Source organism: Notolepis coatsorum (assembly GCF_963971535.1).
Source record: "Notolepis coatsorum genome assembly, chromosome: 10".
Classification (NCBI taxonomy): Eukaryota; Metazoa; Chordata; class Actinopteri; order Aulopiformes; family Paralepididae; genus Notolepis; species Notolepis coatsorum.
In genome coordinates this window covers 61,739,273-61,762,693 of record NC_140174.1, presented here as the reverse complement: position 1 = coordinate 61,762,693, position 23,421 = coordinate 61,739,273, and the positions used below count along the sequence as shown (strand labels likewise).

The following is a 23,421-nucleotide window of genomic DNA, read 5'->3' as shown; positions in this document are numbered from 1 at the left end:
AGGAAATAAAGACCTGTTTCTAATTCGTACATTTGTGTTGGATCCGTTTCATCTACGTGAGAGTGTTCATGATAATATATTTATGCCGTGTACTGGGTGGCCGAATATTAAGTACAAAGGTAGTGGTAGTAAGTATCATATCTAGTAATACAGTCAGGGAATTGTACCCCTCAGTTACAATTGGTCCTTCGAGCCGGAGGGTAATTAGTGTAATATTAATATAGTGTTATTAATATTGAAATGGCCTATGATGAACACTCCACGAAACGATCCTCCTAACCAACGCCCGCAGCGCGAACGACGGCTCCCTCAGTACTTAGAGGCTTACGCTGTCAGTCAACAACCTAGTCTTCTACTAACAGTAAACGCGGTAAAACTAGAAAGTAAAAGTATGTCTAACCCCAACGCCCAGACTACCCCGACCATAGAGGCCCCTACGGGCTCTAATGTAACTGACCAAGTTCACGGTGGGGACCAGTGGGAACCAGACATGACTTCACACCCCGCCAGTACTGAAGAAGTAGTCCCCGATGAGTCCCGGGAGGAATACAACGCTACCGAGAGAGAACTCGGCACGGAAGAAGACGGGGAGAGCACCGTGGAGATAGAGCTCCAAGGCTCCGCAAGGAGTACCCCGAGGGAAGGCTCCCCTATACAACCGCCTTCTCCCAGCGAGGCAGAGAGGACCCTACAGCAGGCATTCCTCGTCAGCCTGAAAGCCTCTACTGAACGCGATAGACTCCAGGGTGAACGCGATCGATTGCAGATACAGCAACGGAGCGAAGAAGAGCACATACGCCTGGAAATAAGACGCATTCAGATGGAAGAGAATGTGGCCCGAGACCGAGCAGACAGCCAGCGAGCAGCTGCTGGTGCTCTACGGGACGCAGAGCGCGACAGACAGCAAGCGCAACTAATAGAACAGCTGATCAGACGGACAACACCCTCTCCCTCCGCCAGAGGCTCCAGGAACTCGTCTAGACACACCTCCAGGGCGGCATCCCCTAGCCGAGTAAACAACCCTGAACTTGACCAACAGACGAGGTCTATACCCCCCACAGACCACCTCCCCCCACCGGTCCAAGCGAGACCTAGCAACCGGGAAGGAGCAGCATATCCTGTGGAGAGGCTAAACCAGAGACTACAAGCACTGGATGACCTAACTGAAGACGAAGAGGAAGAGGAGGAGAACCGCGCCCGAAGACAGCACAGTACTCTACCGGACCAGGAGGTCCGGTACAGCCCAGGCTATACTCCCGCGGAGCTGCGCTACAGACCCCCGACTCTATACACGGGTGAGCACGACGCACGACCCGCACCGAGGAACAGCACCTGGACAAGCGGGCCATGGTACACTGCCGGTACCAGCCCATACCAAGGAGCGGGAGGAGACTCGCCTAGGAGGCCTCCCCCCCAACGCTCGCCGATGTATCCACAGTCAGCGTCATACATTGGCACGCCTATGGTACCCGACTTCACCCAAGAGAACCGGGCCCAGTATACAGAACTCCGCATGTGTCTGGAGACCATGTTGGTGGATGTATTGGATGAACGCCACAAATACGCCATCCTACTGCAGCACTTAAAGGTGCCCCGCGCACATAATATAGCGCTCGCCTACGCGACTTCCACCACCCCATACACAGCAGCGCTGGTAGCATTGGACCAGAGGTATGGGCGCATATGGGATTACGTGATCCAGGAGATCCGACACATCGACCGCTTACCCCCAGCAATAGACAATCGAGCACTGGACGACCTGTCCATCAGAGTGCAGTCCCTGGTAGGGATGTTGGGAGCGCAAAGAGAGAAGGGGAAGTATGAACTTTACGCCAACTCAAATGTGGAAAGGATCCTGGAGAAGCTGCCGCCCGCTCGTCAGGAGCGCTTTAGGCGGCAGAGGGACCACAGAGACCCGAATGGCCCCGAACCGAACCTCCTCGATCTAGCAGACTTCCTGGCGAGAGAAGTCAGCAGCCTACGGCTAGATACATTCGGACGGAGCACCCCTGGCTCCAGAGAAGGAACCAGACGACTAAATGATGGAAGAAGATCGGTGACTGTGATGCACCAATCGGAGTCAGTACCGAGCAGCAGGAGCCACAGTACCCCCTCCAGAACGGAGAAGTGGAAGATAGTGTGCCCCTACTGTGAGAAAGAACACTGGCTAGCGCAATGTGACTCCTTCCCCAAGCTGAACGCGGAGGAAGCAGGTCAATGGATAAAGTCCAACAAGCGCTGTTTTCGCTGTGCGCGCTCACACATGGCAGCCGAATGCCGCTTAAAGAAAAGGTGCACCAAGTGCGATGGAGCCCATCTGGACATACTTCACGACAGTAACAGACGGCGCCCTTCACCTGCACCATCCAGCCGCAAAGCGAGCGTCATGTACATCGATCCCGCCAGCAGCAGTGGAGCCCGAGTACTCCTAAAAGTAGTGCGTGTGACACTAAGCTACCAGAATAAAGTCCTGGACACTTACGCCGTCCTCGATGACGGGTCAGAGAAGACCCTGCTGCTCGCCTCCGCTGCGGCCCAGCTAGGGCTGCGGGGAAGCGAAACCCAAATGACAATTCGGACAATAAGACGAGATTTGAAGACGATAAAGGGCGAGAATGTCTCATTCTCTATCGCAGCAAGCGGCCAGCCTGAGCGACGGTACCAGATTGCAGACGCTTTCACCAGCCAAGAAATAGGACTGTCGCGGTACACATACCCCGTCGCCAAGCTGATGGAGAAATATGCACATCTGCGCAAGTTACCGATCCCGCTCATAGACAATGCTATGCCGACCCTGTTGATAGGCTCCGACCATGCAGACCTCATTGTCCCGATAGACCGGGTTCATACCGGACCCCGAGGCTGTCCTGCAGCAGTCGAGACCCGTTTGGGATGGACTCTCCAAGGCCCGCTCGCCAAATCTCTCAACCGAAGTACAGCCACTAGATGTCTCCACTCCCGAGTCACAGAGGGAGAAACCGCACTCCTGCAACACGTAGAGCGGCTATGGAGCTTGGAACAAATGCCCTTTAAGAATGGAAAGAAAGACATTCGCTCTAAAGATGACATTTACGCCATTCACCTCCTCGAGACAGGGACCAAGAGAGTCCCGGTCAACGGCGTGTTGAGATACGCCACGCCACTCCTGCGGCGAGAAGGAATGCCTACTTTCCACGCCAAGACAGACGCCATAGAACGGTACCTGCTGAACACGGAGCGGCGCTTAGCCAAGAACCCCGCCCAAGAGAGTGTATACCGCGCTGAGATTGAGAAGCTCATCACAGCGGGACACGTCACAAAGATGGACATTAAAGAGGCTGACCAGACCACTGAATCGTGGTACGTGCCCCACCACAAGGTCCATCACAACGGTAAAGACCGCATAGTATTTAACTGCAGCTACCAGATCGGATCCCAAAATCTGAATAAAGAGTTACTGCCCGGTCCCACACTCGGCCCCTCCCTACTCGGCGTTCTACTCCGCTTCCGCCAGGAAAAGGTGGCCATCAGCGGGGACATTAAAGGAATGTTCCTGCAGGTGAGATTAGTAGAGGCGGACAAGCCCCTGTTACGGTTCCTATGGAGAGAGAAGCCAGGAGATGAGCACCCAGCCATCTACCAATGGGAAGTCCTCCCCTTCGGAACGACGTGCAGCCCCTGCTGTGCGACATTTGCACTACAGAAACATGTAGCAGAGGACCCAGCAGCGGACGGAGAGATCTACACAGCATTTGTCCTCGCCCGCTCGAGAATAGCCCCACGCAAGCAACAATCTATCCCACGTCTAGAGCTCTGCGCAGCCCTAGCCGGAGCGCACCTAGCCACGCTCATCCAACGTGAGCTCACCATACCGGTGCCTAGAACAATCCTGTGGTCAGATTCCACGACGGTACTCGCCTGGATCAAATCGGACTCATGCAAGTACAAAGTCTTCGTGGGAGTCAGAGTCACCGAGATTCAAGACTTAACCGAAGAGTTAACCGGAGAAACAGAGTGGCGCTACGTTGATACAAAACAGAACCCAGCTGACGTCATCACCCGGGGGATGCCCCTGGATGACCTCACCCGTCGCAATGTCTACAGTGACGGCCCCGCATTCCTAAGACTCCCGGAAGGACAGTGGCCCATGCCTATCCCGAGGGAAGCAAGTCCAGAGGAGGTGGAAATTAAGAAGTCTGTGTTCTGTGGATTGAGCACCGTAGCCTCCACCGACCCTAACATAAACGATTGCACGTCCATAGAGAGTGCACAACAAAGAACATTCCTGCGGTACCACCCGGAGTGCAAGTCCCCCGCTGATATGTCAGCAGCTAACTACGAGGAAGCAGAATTGCTTCTACTGCAGCGAGCCCAGAGAGACTCGTTCCCCGATGAATTGGCCTGTCTACAGGGAGGAAAGCCCGTCCCATCCGACAGCAGATTAATTCACCTGGCCCCCGAGAGCGACGCTCACACCCTCATCAGAGTGGGTGGTCGCCTACGCAGAGCCCCCAATCTACCGGATGACATTAAATACCCGATCGTATTGAACAGCCGACACAAGGTCACAGAGCTGATTATAAAGAAATACGATGAGGATGTACATCACGCAGGAGCAGAAAGAGTCTTCGCGGAAATCAGACGTCGTTACTGGATCCTACAAGGAAGAGAGGCGGTACGACGCTTCCAACGAACATGTCTAGACTGCCGCAAGTGGCGCGCGCAGCCCAGCATACCAAGGATGGCTGACCTTCCTCCATGTCGCCTTCGAATCGGTGACAAGCCATTCCACTCAACGGGTATGGACTGCTTTGGCCCGCTGCACATAAAGAAAGGAAGAGGAACCGAGAAGCGGTGGGGTATTGTATTCAAATGCATGACCACCAGAGCGATACACATCGAGCTTCTCCCGACCATGAGCACAGACTCATTCCTTATGGCCTTCCGTAGATTCATATCACGGAAAGGAAGACCGTCTACCCTATTGTCCGATCATGGGACAAACTTTAAAGGCGGCGAAAGAGAGCTGAGAGAGAGCTTCCAAGCTATGGGCCCAGAACTTAAGACCCACCTCGCTCCAGCACAGGTTGATTTCCAATTCAACCCCCCAAACGCACCCCACTTCGGTGGCACTTGGGAACGAGAAGTGCGCTCCATAAAGACAGCCCTGTACGCAGTACTTGGGGCCCAGACTGTGGCGGAAGAAGTCCTAATGACAGTCCTCACGGAGATTGAGGGAGTACTTAACTCGAAGCCCCTCGGATATGTCTCCAGTGATGTGGCGGATATCGACCCAGTTACCCCCAACACACTCCTGATGGGGCGGCTAGATCCCACATTACCCCAGACAATGTACCGGCCTGAAGAAGCGAACGGCCGACGAATGTGGAGGTACAGCCAAGTATTAGCCGACAAGTTTTGGAACAGTTTCCTACTGCACTACCTACCGTCTCTACAGACCCGCCAGAAGTGGGTAAAGGAGAGAGACAATTTGACAGAAGGAACAGTCGTCATGATTATTGATCAATCACTGCCCAGAGCTATGTGGCCGGCCGGCCGCGTAAGCAAAGTGATCACCGGTGCCGACGGCAAGGTCCGAGCAGCTGAAGTGCTCGTCCAGGGTCGCACTTACACCCGTCCCGTGGCAAGGCTCATAGAACTGCCTCGACTCCCAGACACAATCGATGATGACCATGACCCTACAACCCTATGACTTTGTGAAGTTGACTGACCCCTACAGCAAACCCTTATGTGTAAATAGACAACGCGATTAATCTGTCTCCGTTTAACTGATTAGGTCTGGGACCTATTCAGGGGGTGGCTGTTGTGAAGGGCCAGATTAAACCGAATATATATATTTATTTATATATATATATTTAATTGTATTTGTATATTCTCTAATATTCCCTGATATCCCTTGTATATTCCTTGTACAATATGCATTGAATATCCATTCTAGCCTACTGAACATCCCATAATAGTCTCCATTCTACTATTGGTCGAGACCTTGGTGCCAGGCTGCCATACCCCTCAGACCCAGTTCAAGCGTACCGCTCGACATGTACGAACAAGTCCTAGTTCCGCGTAGGAATTTGGCTACCGCACCACTAATGGGACTATTTGTTCATAGTGCGTATATATACTGCGCTACTAAAGTAGGACTTTCTTTTCAGTCCAGTTTCTTACCCTCCAATAGAGTCACAGACGTAAAGCCTCCCCGCGATGCCACGTGTGGGAGTAAGGCCAAGTTCGGCCTACCATCGGTATTGAGACATCGTGTATATTAATATTTGAATAGTCATATTTGGCACTATATCGTCGAGTTGGACGTAGTCTATTAAGCTAATAATAGTCTGTTAATATATAGTGCTTCGTGCGGTGAGAATACTACCGTAGTCAGTACCCCATCGTTTCGGGCAGAGAACTGGCTGCTTACCCAGGGTGGTTGACCCTATGTGAAGCTGCACCCGAGGAGCCCCAGAGCCGACGAGTGAGTGGACCTGTATACCGGATTATTCTACCGACGACAGCCCGCCTTCCCAGGCACGGATTATGCTTTGGATACTTTGATTATTCTATGGATAAAGACCCCCGACACTACCGTGTGTTGGAACCCCCCCCCCTGGAGAGGACGCAAGGTGAGGAGACGCTCTGCAAGACGAGGTCTCTCCACATCTCTCCCCCGTGAACCGGAGAGAGCCGGCCCACAAAGAGTCCACCTGCTTTCATCTGTGGTCCAAGGATCGCCGGCGCATTGAACGGCACTACAGTGGGTTCACCTGGGATACCCTTGGCCGGACGAGGCAGCTGGATTCTACCCCCCCCCCCCCCTCCTACTCCTGTCGGCTTACAAGCGACCGGATTAACCCCCTCTAGTGTATCCAGCCTATAATCATTAAAGTATCATTGCTGTTATTCCTTAACTATTCCAGGTCGTATATTTACCACCTGCGCCTTCAGAGATTGGACATTATCTATTGATATACCGACGAATACTCCTTGCCATAAAAGTGCATACTATTTCAATTCATAAATGTAATTAAGTGATTAAGTGTTTATTCTACACACCATCGCTGTGTAGGAAATAAAGACCTGTTTCTAATTCGTACATTTGTGTTGGATCCGTTTCATCTACGTGAGAGTGTTCATGATAATATATTTATGCCGTGTACTGGGTGGCCGAATATTAAGTACAAAGGTAGTGGTAGTAAGTATCATATCTAGTAATACAGTCAGGGAATTGTACCCCTCAGTTACAAACAGAATTATTTGACAAATTGGCCAACTTTGCCCAGTTATTTTTATTTGGATCTTTGTCAAGGTGCAGTTTGTACTCTTCACTGCATTTGTCAAGGTACATGTGCATATTCTTAACGTCTTCCGTAAAAGGAATGAGCTGAGGAGCATTCCATTGTGCCTCTTTAAGTGTCTGTAGGGCACGTGACGAAACACACACATTCCACTTCTTCTCATAAAGACTACGACTCCTTTCCAGGTTCCGGAGAAACGCCTCATTGTCCGATACTGCCATCTTGGCTTCACACTCCAGAATGTCTGCCATCTTCTTGAGACTATGACCAAGCTTTAGAGCTAAGGATGGAGTTTTGTAGGTGTTTTTGTCTTGATCAAAGCCAGCAACATCATTTACTGCTTCAACCACTAAGTTAAAGTTGGAAGGTACAAATAAGTCCTCAACTCGTCTCAGTCGGCCATTTTTGCGTTCTTGCCGAATCAATCTTTCGATTTGTCGCATTTTTTGTCTAATATAATCATGTTTGGTCTTGTCATGTCCATGCTTTGCGTACAAATGTTCCCCTAGTCTCAAGATACTTTTCTCCTGTCTGATGATGTCTGTGATTTCATCTTGATGCATAGCATTTACCAGCGCCCAAAGCTTTCTGCTTACACCATCAGGGACGGGCTGTGCAAAGGCACAGATAGATTGTATTCGACTTCTTCCTGGTTGGGTTGAGCTGCATTTTTGTGAAAGTTTGCACCTTGACATGTGCCTCCATAATTATTTTCTTTTAAGCAAAGCCTCACAATTGATACAGTGCATGTAATCACTTGCTTTGCCTGGTTTCCCAGCTTGCTGACTTGGGATTCGTGTTCCACTACCCGTTTTTAGGACTTCATTATTATGGGCTCGGTTTCCTTTGTTTCTTATCAGGTCAAAATGCAATTTTCGTTCCTTTGAGTTCAAAGGAAAAGAGATAGCTTTTACTACAGATATTTCATCAGTGTGCTTGCGGATTAAGTGCCTTGCCATTTTATGGCATTGCATGGCACAGTACAGGCAATAATGTTTTTTACTGTAAACTCTGGCACGATCCTTTTTTTGCAGCTTCATTACTGACACTTCCCAGGTTTGTGTCAGCGTTTTCACTTTCTTCTCTACTATCCGAAGAACTTGTCTTTCTTCTGTAAGTCCTCTGTGACTTCTTCTGGTTTTTACTTTTCGTTAATGTAACCTGGCTTTTAAGATGTGGGGGAAGTGTTTCCTCTTCCCCCCACAGAGATTCCTCGGAACTGCTTCTATGTAGGGACCATGATTGGTCATGTATGTATCTAAGTTCTAGTTTCCTGTTTTTTTTTTTTTGCAAATTAAGAGGGAAAGATAGTTATTGAGTCTCATTCTCCAATGGACTTAAGACAAAAAATGTGCTCTTAGGGCCATTTAACACATCTTAGATTTTGGGATTCCCCAACTATGTTAAATATCTGTTTTATTGATTTATTATACATTTGAAAGAATGCAGGTTATAGCTATATAAAATTACAAATGTCTGTCCCAATGGGATATATTGCATGTTTAACACGGTTGGGGAGGGATTCCCCAACTGTGTTAGATATCTGTTTTATTGATTTATTATACATTTGAAAGAATGCAGGTTATAGCTATATAAAATTACAAATGTCTGTCCCAATGGGATATATTGCATGTTTAACACGGTTGGGGAATCCCAAAATCGAATGTCTTAAATGGCCCTAAGAGCACATTTTCTGTCTTAAGTCCGTTGGAGAATGAGACCCATTGTCTGTTTTGCACATCTAGTCGCCTTGAATAAAGTTGATTCTTGGTTTAACACCACACTTGGGTCCATCCTGTGCTGCTCAATAAAAGTAAAGAAACCAGAACTTAAATGCATACAACAGTACCCTGTTTTTGTGTCCCAAAGTTAAAAAAGCATTTGTCACAGGACATATATTTAAAATAAAATGCAACAGCTGTTTGAAAAAAGCTTTGACAATATGAACTCAATTTGTGCCTCCTTTTTTGTACAAGAGGTATAGGTGTACCATTTTTTTTAATTGATTGTATGGTATAAAGGTCACCATTGTGCTGAGAGAACATCTTTAATGTTTAATGTTGAAAAGGCAAGCAAGTATTGCTTTTTTTGGTTCTGTGAAGTGCCTAACAGTGATGTTGATAGTATGCCAATGAAGCCAATGAACATACTGTCTATCTGTATGTCATGTATGTCATGATTTGATTTGATTTTTATTTAGTACATACAATTTATACAATAGTATAAAAACAAGGGGTACAAGGATAACATGTGAAAGTCTGTCGACTTGTTTCCAACATGGTCCCAAGAAGAATACAATAAATCACAAAGAAAGAGTTAAGAAGATAAAATAGACAACACAATTTTCTGAAAGAGCCTCATTACAGCATGTCATGTTCCTGTTCTTCAAGAGTGGTGGCCAAGCACCATCTGCAACCTACTGTATTGTTGCAAATGTCGCTTCACACCCCTCTTGAAGACAGCAATAGTGGGGGAGTTTTGGATGGCCCTGGGCAGAGAGTTCCACAGCCGGCAGGCTGTAGACAGAAAGCCATTCTGTGAATAGGAACCCTTTCTAGGCTCATAAACTGAGAGCTGTCCAGACCGTCGTGGACCTGGCCACGCAGGACAATGCGAGAGCATAAATATCTGGGGGCAGATCCATTTAACATTTTATACATATGTCCCAGTTTCAGAAAGGAGACCCTCTGCTCCACAGGGAGCCATCCCACCTCATTGAAGTGACATGGCTCATATATGTTATGATGAATTGAAAATGGGGGACCCTGATGTAAACAAGACGAAAGTCTTTCTCTGGTCTGCATCCCCTTAACAATTGTATGTATTGAGCTGTACTGTACTGTACCCATTCTGCAATCTGTTAATAACGTTTTCAATCAATCAATCAATACACTGAAATCCTCCCCTCATGGGGACCGGTCCCCATGGGGGGAGTGATTTCAGTTATTATTATTTTTTGAGAGTTGGGAAAATGTCAAGTGGTTTTTGTGTTAACAAAAAAATATAATGATTTTAGCAGTTAAAATCATGTCTCTAGACCCTTTAGAAAGGCTGGATCCCATCAGGCTGTATACAGTCATTGGTCCCCCCGATGTAGCATAAACCCGTATAGGTGTGTGTGTGTGTGTGTGTGTGTGTGTGTGTGTGTGCGTGCGTGCGTGCGTGCGTGTGTGTAAGAGAGAGAGAGAGACAGAGTGAGAGAGAAAGAGACAGAGTGTGGGATACATCAAACCCTATAGTTATATACTTTCGAAATGGACCCAAGTTTATTTCCTGTTGCAATGTCACTGACAGGAAATACACTTGGGTCCAAACTCTTCCCTAGTAACAGAATTCCAGTGAAATTGTCTACACAGGCATTAGTCAAGGTGAGAGAGAGAGAGAGAGAGAGAGAGCTTAGGGAATGAAAGTCTATGGAATGTCCCCACAATGCATGAAAACATGACTGTGTGTGTGTGTGTGTGTGTGTCTAGATATTAATGTCTAAAACGTTTTTTTTTTTCAGAGTATAGACCTAGCCCACCATAAGCTCAAGCCAGGCCGTATCTACATGAATAAAGGAGAGCTGGATGACAGCAGCTTGAACAGAAGTCCTCACTCCTACCAGAACAACCCCCAGCAGGAGAGAGACAAGTGGGTCAATGATTAACAACAGACTGTACAAACCGTACATACTATCATCATAGGCCACTAAAGGCCAGCTATATACTGTATGTAACTAGGCAACTTAAGAAGGGCTATGAAACTCATTATAATATTTGATGTAATGTATGGTTTGCAACCATTTATTCAGTAGAACCTATTAAGACACTTCTTATTATTCTGTGACTTTCCTGTTTTGGAAAAGGACATGTATCATGGTTTTAAATGGCTAAACTAAAACACTTGCCCCATTGGACTGTATTGGAGCCTGGTGTGCTATGTTCATCAAAACCTGATTGATTTGGCTCCTCTCAGGTATAACCGAATGATGATCTGATTATTGATAGATTGATCTCTCTCCCAGGTATAAGACCAACACAGACAAGCAAGTGGTGGTTCTGAAGTTCACAGATCTGGACGGAGATGGGATTGGCATGCTGAGGTAAAATATACATGATATTAATCCATCAATCAATGTATTGCTCTAGATAGATGTATACAGAGTGGGGATATGGATGCTCAGGTAAGATATGGGTCAACTACTACATCTACATTTATTTATCCATTTACTTTTCAGTCAGAAAGGTAGATAGAGACTGGGACAGGATCTACTTCTCAGTCAGAAGTTGATGCAGAACTTTCAGAACTTAGCATGTATTTGTGGTACCAGAGAGCACTTATTTGATGGGAGGCACATGGTCCTAGGATCATTGCAGCTTCCTTTAGAACTATGAAGGCAAAAATAAACATGAACATTATCCAGTGCTATGCCCCTACAAATGACAGCAATGAAGAGAGAAAAGAAGAATACTACAGCAGACTACAGGACATCATTCAGAAATACCCAGAAAGAGACATCAACATCATAATGGGAGACTTCAATGCCAAGGTAGGAAGTGACAACAGAGGCTACGAGGAGACAATGGGAAAGCAAGGTATAGGAGAGATGAACAACAACAGGGAGAGATTCGCAAACCTATGCGCCACTAACAACCTGGTCATCGGCGGAAGCATTTCCCCCCCACAAAAGGATACACACAGCTACTTGGATCTCACCGGACCTCAACACCGAAAACCAGATAGACCATGTGTGCATCACGAAGAAGTTCAGGAGGTCACTTCAAGATGTATGTGTTAGGAGAGGAGCTGATGTTGCCTCAGACCACCACCTCCTGGTTGCCCGGTTGAAGCTGAAATTAAAGAATCGGAGACAAACATTCAACACAGCACTTCTGAGAGACCCAACCAAGTTATAAGAATACAAAGTCACACTTAGGAACAAGTTTCAAGCCCTGCAAGAGTTGATGGAAGAAGAGGAGGAAAACATCGACAAGAAGTGGAAGTCTGTGAAGGAAGCAGTAAGTACAACGTGCAAAGAAGTACTGGGCCCGAAGAAACACAACCATAAGGAGTGGATATCAGTAGTCATTGAGGAAGATAGAGGAGAGGAAAGGGAAGAAGGCACTAATCAACAGTCGCACAAGAGCTGAAAAGGTCAAAGCACAAAACCAGTACACAGAAGCCACAAAAAGGGTTAAGAAAAGAAGGGTAGGATTATACTGGACAGGATGAAGGACGCCGTTGACCCACAGCTACGAGACCACCAGGTGGGCTTCCGCAAAAACAGATCCTGCACAGACCAGATTGCAACACTGCGGATAATACTGGAGCAGTCATTAGAGTGGAATTCACCCCTATTCATTAATTTCATTGCCTACGAAAAGGCTTTCGACAGCATGAATAGAGAGACCCTCTGGAAGCTACTCAGACACTACAGAGTGCCAGAGAAGTACAGAAATATCATCAGGAACTCCTATGAGGAGATGACCTGCAGGGTGATTCATGGCGGTCAACCCACTGACGCCTTCCAGGTAAAAACTGGAGTGAGACAGGGCTGTTTGTTGTCACCATTTCTGTTCCTGCTGGCAATAAACTGGGTCATGAAGCAATCCACTGCAGAGAAACAAAATGGCATACAATAAGATAAGATAAGATAAGATATTCCTTGATCCCCTTGGGGAAATTCAGGCATCATAGCAGCATGGGGGAAGGGGGGGGGGGGGGGGGGTACAGGTAGTAAAAACAACACAAGCAGTGTAAACAAATAGGTCAATATAATTTACTATCTAACTAACTGAAAAATATATTCACAGTATTCACAGTGTCACATAAGGTGCAGTATGCATAAGGTAGTGTTATAATTTACTATCTACTGAAATATACATTATTCACAGTATCACAGTATCCACTGAAATATACATTATTCACAGTATCATAGTATCCACATAAGGTGCAGTATGCCTAAGGTAGTGTTATTGTCCTCCTTGGGTTCCTATTAGTCCTAGGTCAATGTCTGGCAATGTCTCCCCCTGTTGTGGAGCCTGGAGGCCGCTAGTCGCTGCCCACTGTTGTGGAGCCTGATGGCCACTGGTATGAAGGACTAGTTGAGTGTCGGGGGGGTATGAGTCTGTGGCTGAACGAGCTTCTCATCTTGACTAGCTCGTCGTAGAGGGGGTGGTAGGGGTTCTCCATGATGGCAGCCAGCTTCCTTCTCATCCCCCTCTCTGCCATCACCTCTAGTCTAGGTAGCTCGACTCCCACCACGGAGCTAGCCTTCCTCACCAGCTTGTTGAGCTTGTTGGTGTGGACATTAGTAATGGACATTATGGACACAGTTAGAAGACCTCGACTTTGCAGATGACCTGGCCCTTCTCTCTCACACCCAGCAGCAGATGCAGGAAAAGATCAGTACCATCTCTGACAACTCTACTCGGCTTGGGCTTAACATCCACAGAGGGAGGAGCAAGGTCATGAGAATCAATGCTGACAACACATCACCCATCATTCTGGAAGGAGAAGAGTTGGAAGAGGTAGACAACTTCACCTACCTGGGCAGCATGGTTAACAAGCAAGGTGGAACAGATGCTGATGTGAGAGCCAGGATTGGCAAGGCCAGAGGAGCCTTTCTCCAACTAAAAAACATCTGGAGCTCAAGAGACATTTCCATCACAACCAAGATCAGGATCTTTAACACCAACATGAAGTCAGTCCTACTCTATGGCGCTGAGACCTGGAGGACCACTGTCACCACAACCAATAAACTACAAGTTTTCCTAAACACCTGTCTGCACCGAATCCTCCTTCGCTGGCCTAACACCATCAGCAACAAAGACCTGTGGCAACGAACACAACAGCCAGCAGTGAAAGAGATTCTCCAATGGCGTTGGAGATGGATTGGCCATACACTCCGTAAACCATCCCTGAGCATCACAAGACAATCTCTCAGGTGGAACCCCCAAGGAAAAAGAAAGAGAGGCCGACCAAGAAACACCTGGTGCCGAGACTGGGAAGATGATGCCAAGAAGATGGGACACACCTGGGGCCAGCTTGATAGGTTGGCTCAGGATCGGGATGCTTGGAGAACCCTTGTTGACGGCCTATGTGTGTTCTGAGTCCCCTCCTCTACTCCCTGTACACACACGACTGTGTGGCTCAGCGGAGTAGCAACACAATCATCAAATTTGCTGACGACACAGTGGTGGTGGGCCTGATCTCTGCAAACGAGGAGAGGGCCTACCTGGAAGAGGTCAAGGTCCTGGCGGGATGGTGCCAGGAAAACAGCCTCTCCCTGAACGTCAGCCAAACAAAGGAGATGATTGTGGACTTCAGGAGGTCGGGGGTCAAGGACTACAGCCCCCTCAGCATCGACGGGGCACCGGTTGAGAGAGTGAACAGCTTTAAGTACCTCGGAGCCTACATATCCGAGGACTTGACATGGACCACACACATTGACAGTGTTGTGAAGAAGGCACGACAACGCCTCTACTTCCTCAGGCGCCTAAGGAAGTTCCAAGTCAGTCAGAAGATCCTTAAGAACTTCTACTCATGTACAATAGAGAGCATCCTGACTGGCAACATCACCTCCTGGTTTGGGAATAGCACTGCACAAGACCAAAGCAGACTACAAAGAGTGACACGTTCAGCCGAACGCACAATTGGAGGGGGGCTCCCCACCCTCCAGAACATTTACAACAAGCGGTGCAGGGGCAAGGCTAAGAGAATCATTAAGGACTCCAGTCACCCGAACAACTGCCTCTTTGAACTGCTGCGGTCAGGCAAGCGATACCGGAGTCTCAAGGCGAGCACAGAAAGACTCAGAAGAAGCTTCTATCCCCAGGCCATCAGGCTGCTCAACGAACAATGAACACTACACAACAACCATCAAACGCACATAGCACACACATCCACACGCACACACTCACTTTAAACAAACACACTGTAGCACCCACTCCCCACACTTTATAGCACACACTCACTTTAAACAAACACACTGTAGCACCCACTCCCCACACTTTATATTTATTGATAAAGGATTGCACTACAACTCGTACACCTTACTGTAAATTGTACCTAAATTGTACCTCATCCCATTTCTGCTTTGCACTATATAGTATTGTATATTAGTACACTGCATAGTATTGTATATTATATGGTAACTCAGTTACGTCTATTCTGCATCGAACATTGTACATATGTCTATACTGAACACTGTGACCTCATTTTCTACTTCTAATTTACATCCTATACTATGTTATTTGATACGTATCTTGTCTAGCACAGTCTCTGGAGCGTAACAGTAAGAAGCATTTTGTATAAAAGTATTCTGTACTTCTGTATGACAACTATTAAAGAAACTTGAAACTTGAAACTTGAAACTATGCCCCAAATGGGGTAAAAGGCGTAAGTAAGTACTGTAAGTGAATTTCACTCTTGTATGTTGTATATTAATGCTCCCGCCCCCTCCTGCCAGCTGGTTTGCTGTCCATGCTGTCAGTATGAACGCCACCAATCGTATGGTGAGCAGCGACAACATGGGATATGCCTCCTACCTGCTGGAGCAAGACAAGAACATCGGATCACTGCCAGGAGAGGTGTGTGTGTGACCCTTACAGTGGAACTGCATTACTAGGCAACAGCTTGGGCCAAAGTTTATTTCCTGTCAGCTATTGATACAGTATATTAGCAAACACTGCAACGGGGAGCAAACTTAAATCCATTTAGAAAACATTTTAGAATGTTTATGTTGTCCAATTTTAAACCGTCAAATTTAGACTATAGAAATTAATTATATAGTAATTTCATATTTGGGAGCACATTATTCTCTCTGTGGTTCCCCCCACAACCACAGGTCTGAAGTATCTTGCTGTCTGATCGATTCTGACCCCCCAGGGTCTGCCATATAGCCACAAATGGACCTGCCCATATCAACACAATATACAGTAGTGCAATAAAACAGAACAGAATGGAATCTAGTTGTTTCCTCTCTGTCCCTCTGTGCCAATAGAATATAGTAGAATGAAACAAAACAGAGTCTAGTTGTTTTCTCTCTGTGCAGGGTCAGTTTGTGGCTGGATTCTCCTCCAGTAACCTAGGGGACGTCAGTCCTAACATTAAAGGACCCGTCTGTATGAATACTGGACTGCCCTGTGACTACCTCAACAGCTCCTGTCCTATAGGAGGGGTATGTACACACACAGCACACATACACACACTGTACGAGTGTTCATGTGACTGAAATCCATAAATTCATGGTCCATAACCAGATAAATGAGGATCAAATGCTTTATTGCCATTTGTTAGAAGGAATGGGGTTAATGCACACAGCAAACTCCCAGCCACAATCCAGTAGAATGGCCGAGGTCCAGCAGCAAGGTTCGGTACACAGGCAGGGGTCATACACGGAGTGGGTTCTCAGACACAGGGGTAGTAGCACACAGCAGGCTCCTCCTTCCAAAACAGATCATACACAGCGAGTTAAATCATTGACTGCCGGGGATTAGTCGGGCCCCGCTCTAGCACTGCCACGCTTTAAAATATAGGACTGCATCACCTTGTTTGTAGAGCTATAACTATATTCTATATTATAGCTATGGATACAATACTATGGCCCATTTGACATCACCTATCTATCGTTCAATATGTGAAAAAGAATACATTTTTCCATCCATACGTTCTCGTGTTTACATTTACATTTACATTTAGTCATTTAGCTGACGCTTTTATCCAAAGCGACTTACAAGTTCTGTACGACAAGCCATCAGAAAGGGCACAATCAGCTGAGCAACAATGTTCATCAAAGTGTTGAGTGCTACAGTGTATGTAACTGAGGGGTACAATTCCCTGACTGTATTGAGAGTATGGTATCATTAAACCACTACTTAGTTATGTACTTTAATTACTGGCCATACAGTACACGGTATATCTGGTGAACACCCACACAAGAATACGGCTTGACAAAGAAAGTTCTATTTAGAGGTATTTATTATTAGAGCAGCAACAATAGGTTACAAATTGAGAATTATGAATTGCGCTTATATGGCGAAGAACACTTAAGTAGGTCAAGAGCGTAAGTCCATGAGCATCATAAGATGGGTATAACTGACACCACCTGTAGCATAAGAATTACATAAGGCACACTCGTAGTCAGCTGGAGATACTAAGGGGTTCCCTCCGGTTGTAAGCCAGCAGGGGAGAGGAATGTTCGGGAGCAAAAGTCTGGATCAACGAGGAATAAAGAGACTCCAGATACAGGAGCCAGTGCAATAATCCTTTGGTCCGTAGACAAAGCAACAGCTATACTCCAGTATGCAAGACAGCATGGATGAAAGCTAGCCAGCCTCTGTGGTCCTAGAGGCGGGCTCGATGGTGCTCCTCACAGGGTAGATCCCACACAGCAGTGGGGTAGACGGTTCTCTGCTCCAGCAGCCACAGTACCAAAGCAATATAATCCAGCCGGAAAAGGCTCTGCATTCGCCGGTGTAGGTTCTCCGGTGTACATATCCAACGGTTCTCGTCTAGGACTCCTCGGATGGCGGCACGAGTTTAGGCCGCCCAGCCTGGATAAGTGCACTAGCTAGAGTACGACGAACCGGTGGTAATGCTGGTCACTGTAGAACGGTAGCCGCACGATACACTATAAATAATAGACTATTACTTTACAATAGAATAAGTCGAACTCGACGATACAGCGTTAAACTCTGACACTTTAGCTATCTATTCGCACGCGGTTCTCAAGGCTCTATTTAGGGGCAAAAGGGGCCCACTTCACGGCACGTTGTATCGTGGTGAAGGCTTCAACGTTTTGGTCTAAGTGCTTCTGTATCCACCTGCGACGTATTTATATGTAAGGTGAATAATCTAGTGCCAACCTCAGTTCTGTCTCGTATTACTGCGCAAACCTGGACATGTTGAGACATGTCTTAGCGGTAGCTTTGAACTTGCCATTGGGGGTATGGCCGTTGGCGCCTAGGGGTCGCTGTCCAATAGGAGAACGAATATTATGGTCTGGCCTGTACCTAGGTAAAGGGATATTCCGTGTATATATACAAAGAATATACAAGGGATATCAGACGATATACAAATATTATACAATATATCTCAAGTAATAAATATATATATTCGGTTTAATCTGACCCTTTGTAACAGCCGCCTCCTAATTAGTCTGCACCTAATTAGATAAGCAGAGACAGATTAACCGTCTTGTCCACTACTCAATGTCCGTTGTGAGGAGTAGGGCAATTCACAAAGTCAGTGGGTCATGGTCGTCATCAAGGGAGTCAGGTAGCCTTGGCAACTCTATCAGCCTCGCCACGGGTCGGGTGTATGTCCGTCCCTGGACGAGCACTTCTGCCGCTCTAACCTTTCCGTCGGCACCAGTGATCACTTTGCTTACACGGCCGGCCGGCCACATAGCTCGGGGTAGTGACTGGTCTATGATCATGACGACTGTGCCCTCCGTCAAATTTTTCTCTTTCTTTTACCCATTTCTGGCGGGTCTGTAGAGACGGTAGATAGTGGAGGAGGAAACTGTTCCAAAACTTGTCAGCCAATACTTGACTGTACCTCCACATTCTTCGGCCGTTCGCTTCCTCAGGTCTGTACACTGTCTGTGGGAGCGCGGGGTCCAGCCGCCCCATCAAGAGAGTGTTGGGGGTGACTGGGTCGACATCTGCTACATCACTTGAGACGTAACCGAGGGGCTTTGAGTTCAATACTCCCTCGATCTCTGTGAGGACTGTCGTGAGGACTTCTTCCGCCACGGTCTGGGCCCCAAGCACGGCGTACAGGGCTGTCTTTATTGAACGTACTTCTCGTTCCCAGGTTCCCCCGAAGTGAGGGGCGTTCGGGGGGTTAAACTGGAAATCAATCTGGGAGGGAGCGAGGTGGGTCTTAAGTTCTGGGCCCATAGCTTGGAAACTCTCTCTCAGCTCTCTTTCTCCGCCTTTGAAGTTTGTCCCGTGATCAGACAATAATATAGACGGTTTTCCTTTCCGCGCTGTGAATCTCCGGAAGGCCATAAGGAATGAGTCCGTACTCATGGTTGGAAGGAGTTCTATGTGTATCGCTCGGGTGGTCATGCATTTGAATACAATACCCCACCTCTTCTCCGTCCCTCTTCCTTTCTTCACATACAGCGGGCCGAAGCAGTCCATACCGGTGGAGTGAAAGGGCTTGTCGCCGAGTCGGAGGCGACAGGGGGGTAGGTCAGCCATCCTGGGTATACTGGGCTGTGCTCGCCACTTGCAACAGTCTAGACAGGTCCGCTGGAAGCGTCGTACTGCTTCTCTTCCTTGCCGTATCCAATAGCGACGTCTGATCTCAGCGAAGACTCTCTCTGCCCCAGCGTGGTGCACGTCCTCGTCGTATTTCTTTATGATGAGCTCTGTGACCTTGTGTCGGCTGTTGAGAACTATAGGGAACTTGACACCATCCGTTAAGTCCGGGGCCCTTCTCAGACGACCACCCACTCTGATGAGATCATGGGCGTCGCGCTCAGGGGCCAAGTGGAGCAGTCTGCTGTCTGACGGGACTGGCTTTGATCCCTGCAGACAGTCTAGCTCGTCGGGGAACGAGTCTCTCTGGGCTCGCTGTAGCAGAAGGAGTTCTGCTTCTTCGTAATTAGCTGCATTAATGTCAGTAGTGGAGGGAACCTCAGGGTGGTGCCACAGGAATGTCTTTAACTGCGCACTCTCAAGGGTGGGGCAGTCGTCTATGTTGGGGTCTGTGGGGACTGGTGTGTGCGTCAACCCCCAGAACATAGATTTCTTCATCTCTGCCTCCTCTTGACTAGCCTCCCGTGGGGTGGGTTTAGGCCACTCTTCTTCCGGGAGCTTGAGGAACTCGGGACCGTCACTGTAGATATTGTGACGTGTGAGGTCATCCAGGGACATTCCCCGTGTGATGACGTCTGCTGGGTTCTGTTTTGTGTCCACGTACCTCCAGCATGCTGATTCTGTTAACTCTTGGATCTCTGTGATTCTGACTCCCACGAAGACCTTGTATCTACACGAATCGGACTGGATCCATGTGAGTACGGTCATGGAGTCTGACCACAGGATTGTTCTTTGCACCGGGATGGTGAGTTCACGTTGGATTAACGTGGCGAGTTGCGCTCCTACTAGGGCTGCGCAGAGCTCTAGACGCGGGATCGATTGTTGCTTGCGGGGGGCTATCCTTGAACGAGCCAGGATGAAGGCGGTATGTATTTTTCCTCCCTCCTCTCGGGCCCGCAAGTAGGCCACCAAACCGTAGGCTACTTCGGAGGCGTCGCTGAAGACGTGCAGGTCCATCTGGCACGTCTCCAGCCGCACTGTGGGTGGGAAGTAGCTGCGGCATATGTTGACACCTGGGAGCGAGTTGAGTTCTGTTTCCCACTCTCTCCATGTGGAAGCAAGGTGGTCGGGTATGGGGTCGTCCCAGCCCTGGTCCTTGTCCCACAGCTCTCGCACAATAATTTTTGCCCTGGTGGTGTAAGGTAGAATACATCCCAACGGGTCATATTGTCTGGCGAGTGTTCTGTATACACTCCGTCTGGTGGTCGGTAGTGAAATCGACCTTCCCTGCTCCTTGGTCAGGGGTGTGTGTCTATAATGGAGCGAGTCTGTTTTGAAGCGCCAGACTAGTCCTAATGTCATTTCTTGGGCTTCCCCTGGGATGGTCGCCATCCAGGTCTCGCTGCTTGCTGCCTTGTTCTCTGGGGAGAGGCTGCGCAGTACTTGAGGGTCGCTGCTGGCCCACTGCCGGAGATCAAAGCCGCCTTTGATCAGGGAGGAGCGGAGCTTGAGTAGGAGGGCCTCGGCCTCTTCTGGCGTCGAGACGCTTTGCAGACAGTTGTCCACGTAGAAACTCTTCTCTACACTTTGTCGGACCTCCTCATCAGCTGCTGGGTCCTCTGCGACATGTTTTTGCAGTGCGAACGTAGCACAGCATGGGCTGCATGTGGTTCCGAAAGGGAGGACCTCCCATTGATAGATGGATGGTTGCTCATCCCCGATCCTCTCTCTCCATAAGAACCGCAGCAGGGGCTTGTCCTCTTCCACTAGTCGCACCTGCAGGAACATCCCTTTGATGTCGCCGCTGATGGCCACCTTGTTCTGGCGGAAACGTAGCAACACGCCTAGTAGAGAGGGCCCGAGTGTTGGACCGGGCAAGAGTTCTTTATTCAGATTTTGTAATCCGATCTGGTAGCTGCAGTTAAACACAATACGATCCTTGCCGTTGTGGTGGACCTTGTGGTGGCGCACGTACCATGATTCGGTCGTCTGATCGGCCTCTTGAATGTCAATTTTCTTTATGTGTCCCGCTGTGATTAGCTTGTCAATCTCAGCGCGGTACACAGTGGCTTGAGCGGGGTCTCTGGCTAGGCGCCGCTCGGTGTTCAGTAGATATCGCTCCATCGCTTCTTTTGAGGCGTGGAAGGTGGGCATACCCTCTCGCCTCAAGAGTGGAGTTGCGTATCTCATCACTCCATTGACCTCGACTCTCTCTGTCCTCTGCTCGAGGAGGGCTATGGCATAAATGTCTTCCTTGGAACGAATGTGTTTCTTTTTGTTCTTAAAGGGCATTGTCTCTAGTGTCCATAGCCTCTCGACGTGCTGTAAGAGGGTGGTGTCTTCTTCTGTCATTCGGGAGTGGAGGCAGCGAGTGGCTGCTGGTCCGTTGGGAGACCTGGAGAGGGGGCCTTGTAGTGTCCATCCTAGGCGGGTCTCGACTGCTGCTGGACAGCCTCTGGGCCCGATGTGGACCCGGTCCGTTGGGACGATGAGGTGTGCGTGGTCGGATCCTATGAGCAGGGTCGGGGTGGTGCCGTCGATGAGCGGTATAGGTAGTTGACGCCAGGGTTTCCGTTAGAAAAAATTGTTGCCGGTCTCCGTGACCTGCAAGATTTCAATCTACCGGACAAATGAGATTAATTCCGGTCATAGTTTATTGAGCTTTAAAACAATTGATATAGGCTATATAAAGAATGTCATCCTCAAGGCATGTAGATTTATAATATTATTACTTAAAACGAGGCTACTTTTGCGTATAGTCATTAATATATTCCAAATAAAATAAGTCCCTCGATACTCCGTGCTGCTGCTGACTTGAAATAAAATAGACCGCGTATGTGGGCAGTCGGTCCGACACTAAACAGCAGTCTGTTATAATCACATTTTTATGAGCTAACGAATTCCGTTATATTGGACATTTGTATTAATTATATCAAGCGAAGAACTGAGAAATTTTGCAGAGAGAGACGGCAACATTATCGTGGGTTTGCGTGATGTATATCTCCACCTCCCAACGACTTGGTGCTGGTCATAATGTCCGGTGAAAACAACTCCCTCCAAGCACAACTTGACCACCCGAACCGTACCAAAACAGGCCAAAATTAAATAGCCCATGCGACGAACGATTCATTACATTCGTTTCATCGTTGCTCCACCAAGCAGCCGGTCCAACAATGAAAGCTGTTATCAGCGCGAGCCGGCCGCAGTTAGTTTGCAAGAAGCATCCAGCTGCAGACCCGCAGAGCAGCTTTCCAGGTCTGGGGACCGCACTGTGCCAGCAAAGCTGGTGGGTTCTGTGGGTCTGCAGCTGCATGCCTTCCGCAAATCCAGCAGCAAGCTCTCGCTGAGCGAAGCAACGACAACACACGCAATGATTGTTTCGTTCATCGCATAGGCCACCCAACTCCAGCCCATCCAAATACAATTCAAATAATCAAACTGTGCCCAGAGGGAACTATTTTCACCGGACACTATGACCGGAGAGATTAAATATGTCGGACTTCAACAGATTTTGCCGGTCAAATACCGGTAATTACCGGCTAACGGAAACGCTGGTTGACGCAGGTGCACGTATTTTTCCATCAGCTTGGAGATGGGGTAGGTGTACCGCGACAGGCCTATGTCTTGGCTGGTGAAAGCGTTAGTGATCCTATACCGCCTCTCTGGCTGCCCGCTTGCTGCGATAGTGAAGGAGACGTTTTCACCCTTTATTGTCTTCAAGTCTCTTCTTATAGTACGAATTGTCATCGTTTCTTCGCTCCCCCGCAGACCCAGCTGGGCTGCAGCGGATGCGAGGAGGAGAGTCTTTTCTGACCCGTCGTCAAGGACGGCGTAAGTGTCCATGACCTTGTCCTCGTAGCTTAATGTCACTCGGACCA

General features: G+C 48.1%; 1 protein-coding gene across 1 annotated transcript in view; it reads left to right on the top strand.

Annotated features, from left to right (window-relative positions):
• Positions 1–23,421, top strand: part of asah2 (N-acylsphingosine amidohydrolase 2) — a gene marked incomplete at both ends in the record, with an annotated part of 101,171 nt that overhangs the window by 29,495 nt on the left and 48,255 nt on the right. Inside the window, 4 exons of the mRNA XM_084323053.1 lie at positions 10,795–10,922; positions 11,296–11,373; positions 15,742–15,862; positions 16,327–16,452. Of these exons, the coding sequence (XP_084179179.1) occupies positions 10,795–10,922; positions 11,296–11,373; positions 15,742–15,862; positions 16,327–16,452 (453 nt within the window). The remainder of the gene's footprint in view (positions 1–10,794; positions 10,923–11,295; positions 11,374–15,741; positions 15,863–16,326; positions 16,453–23,421) is intronic.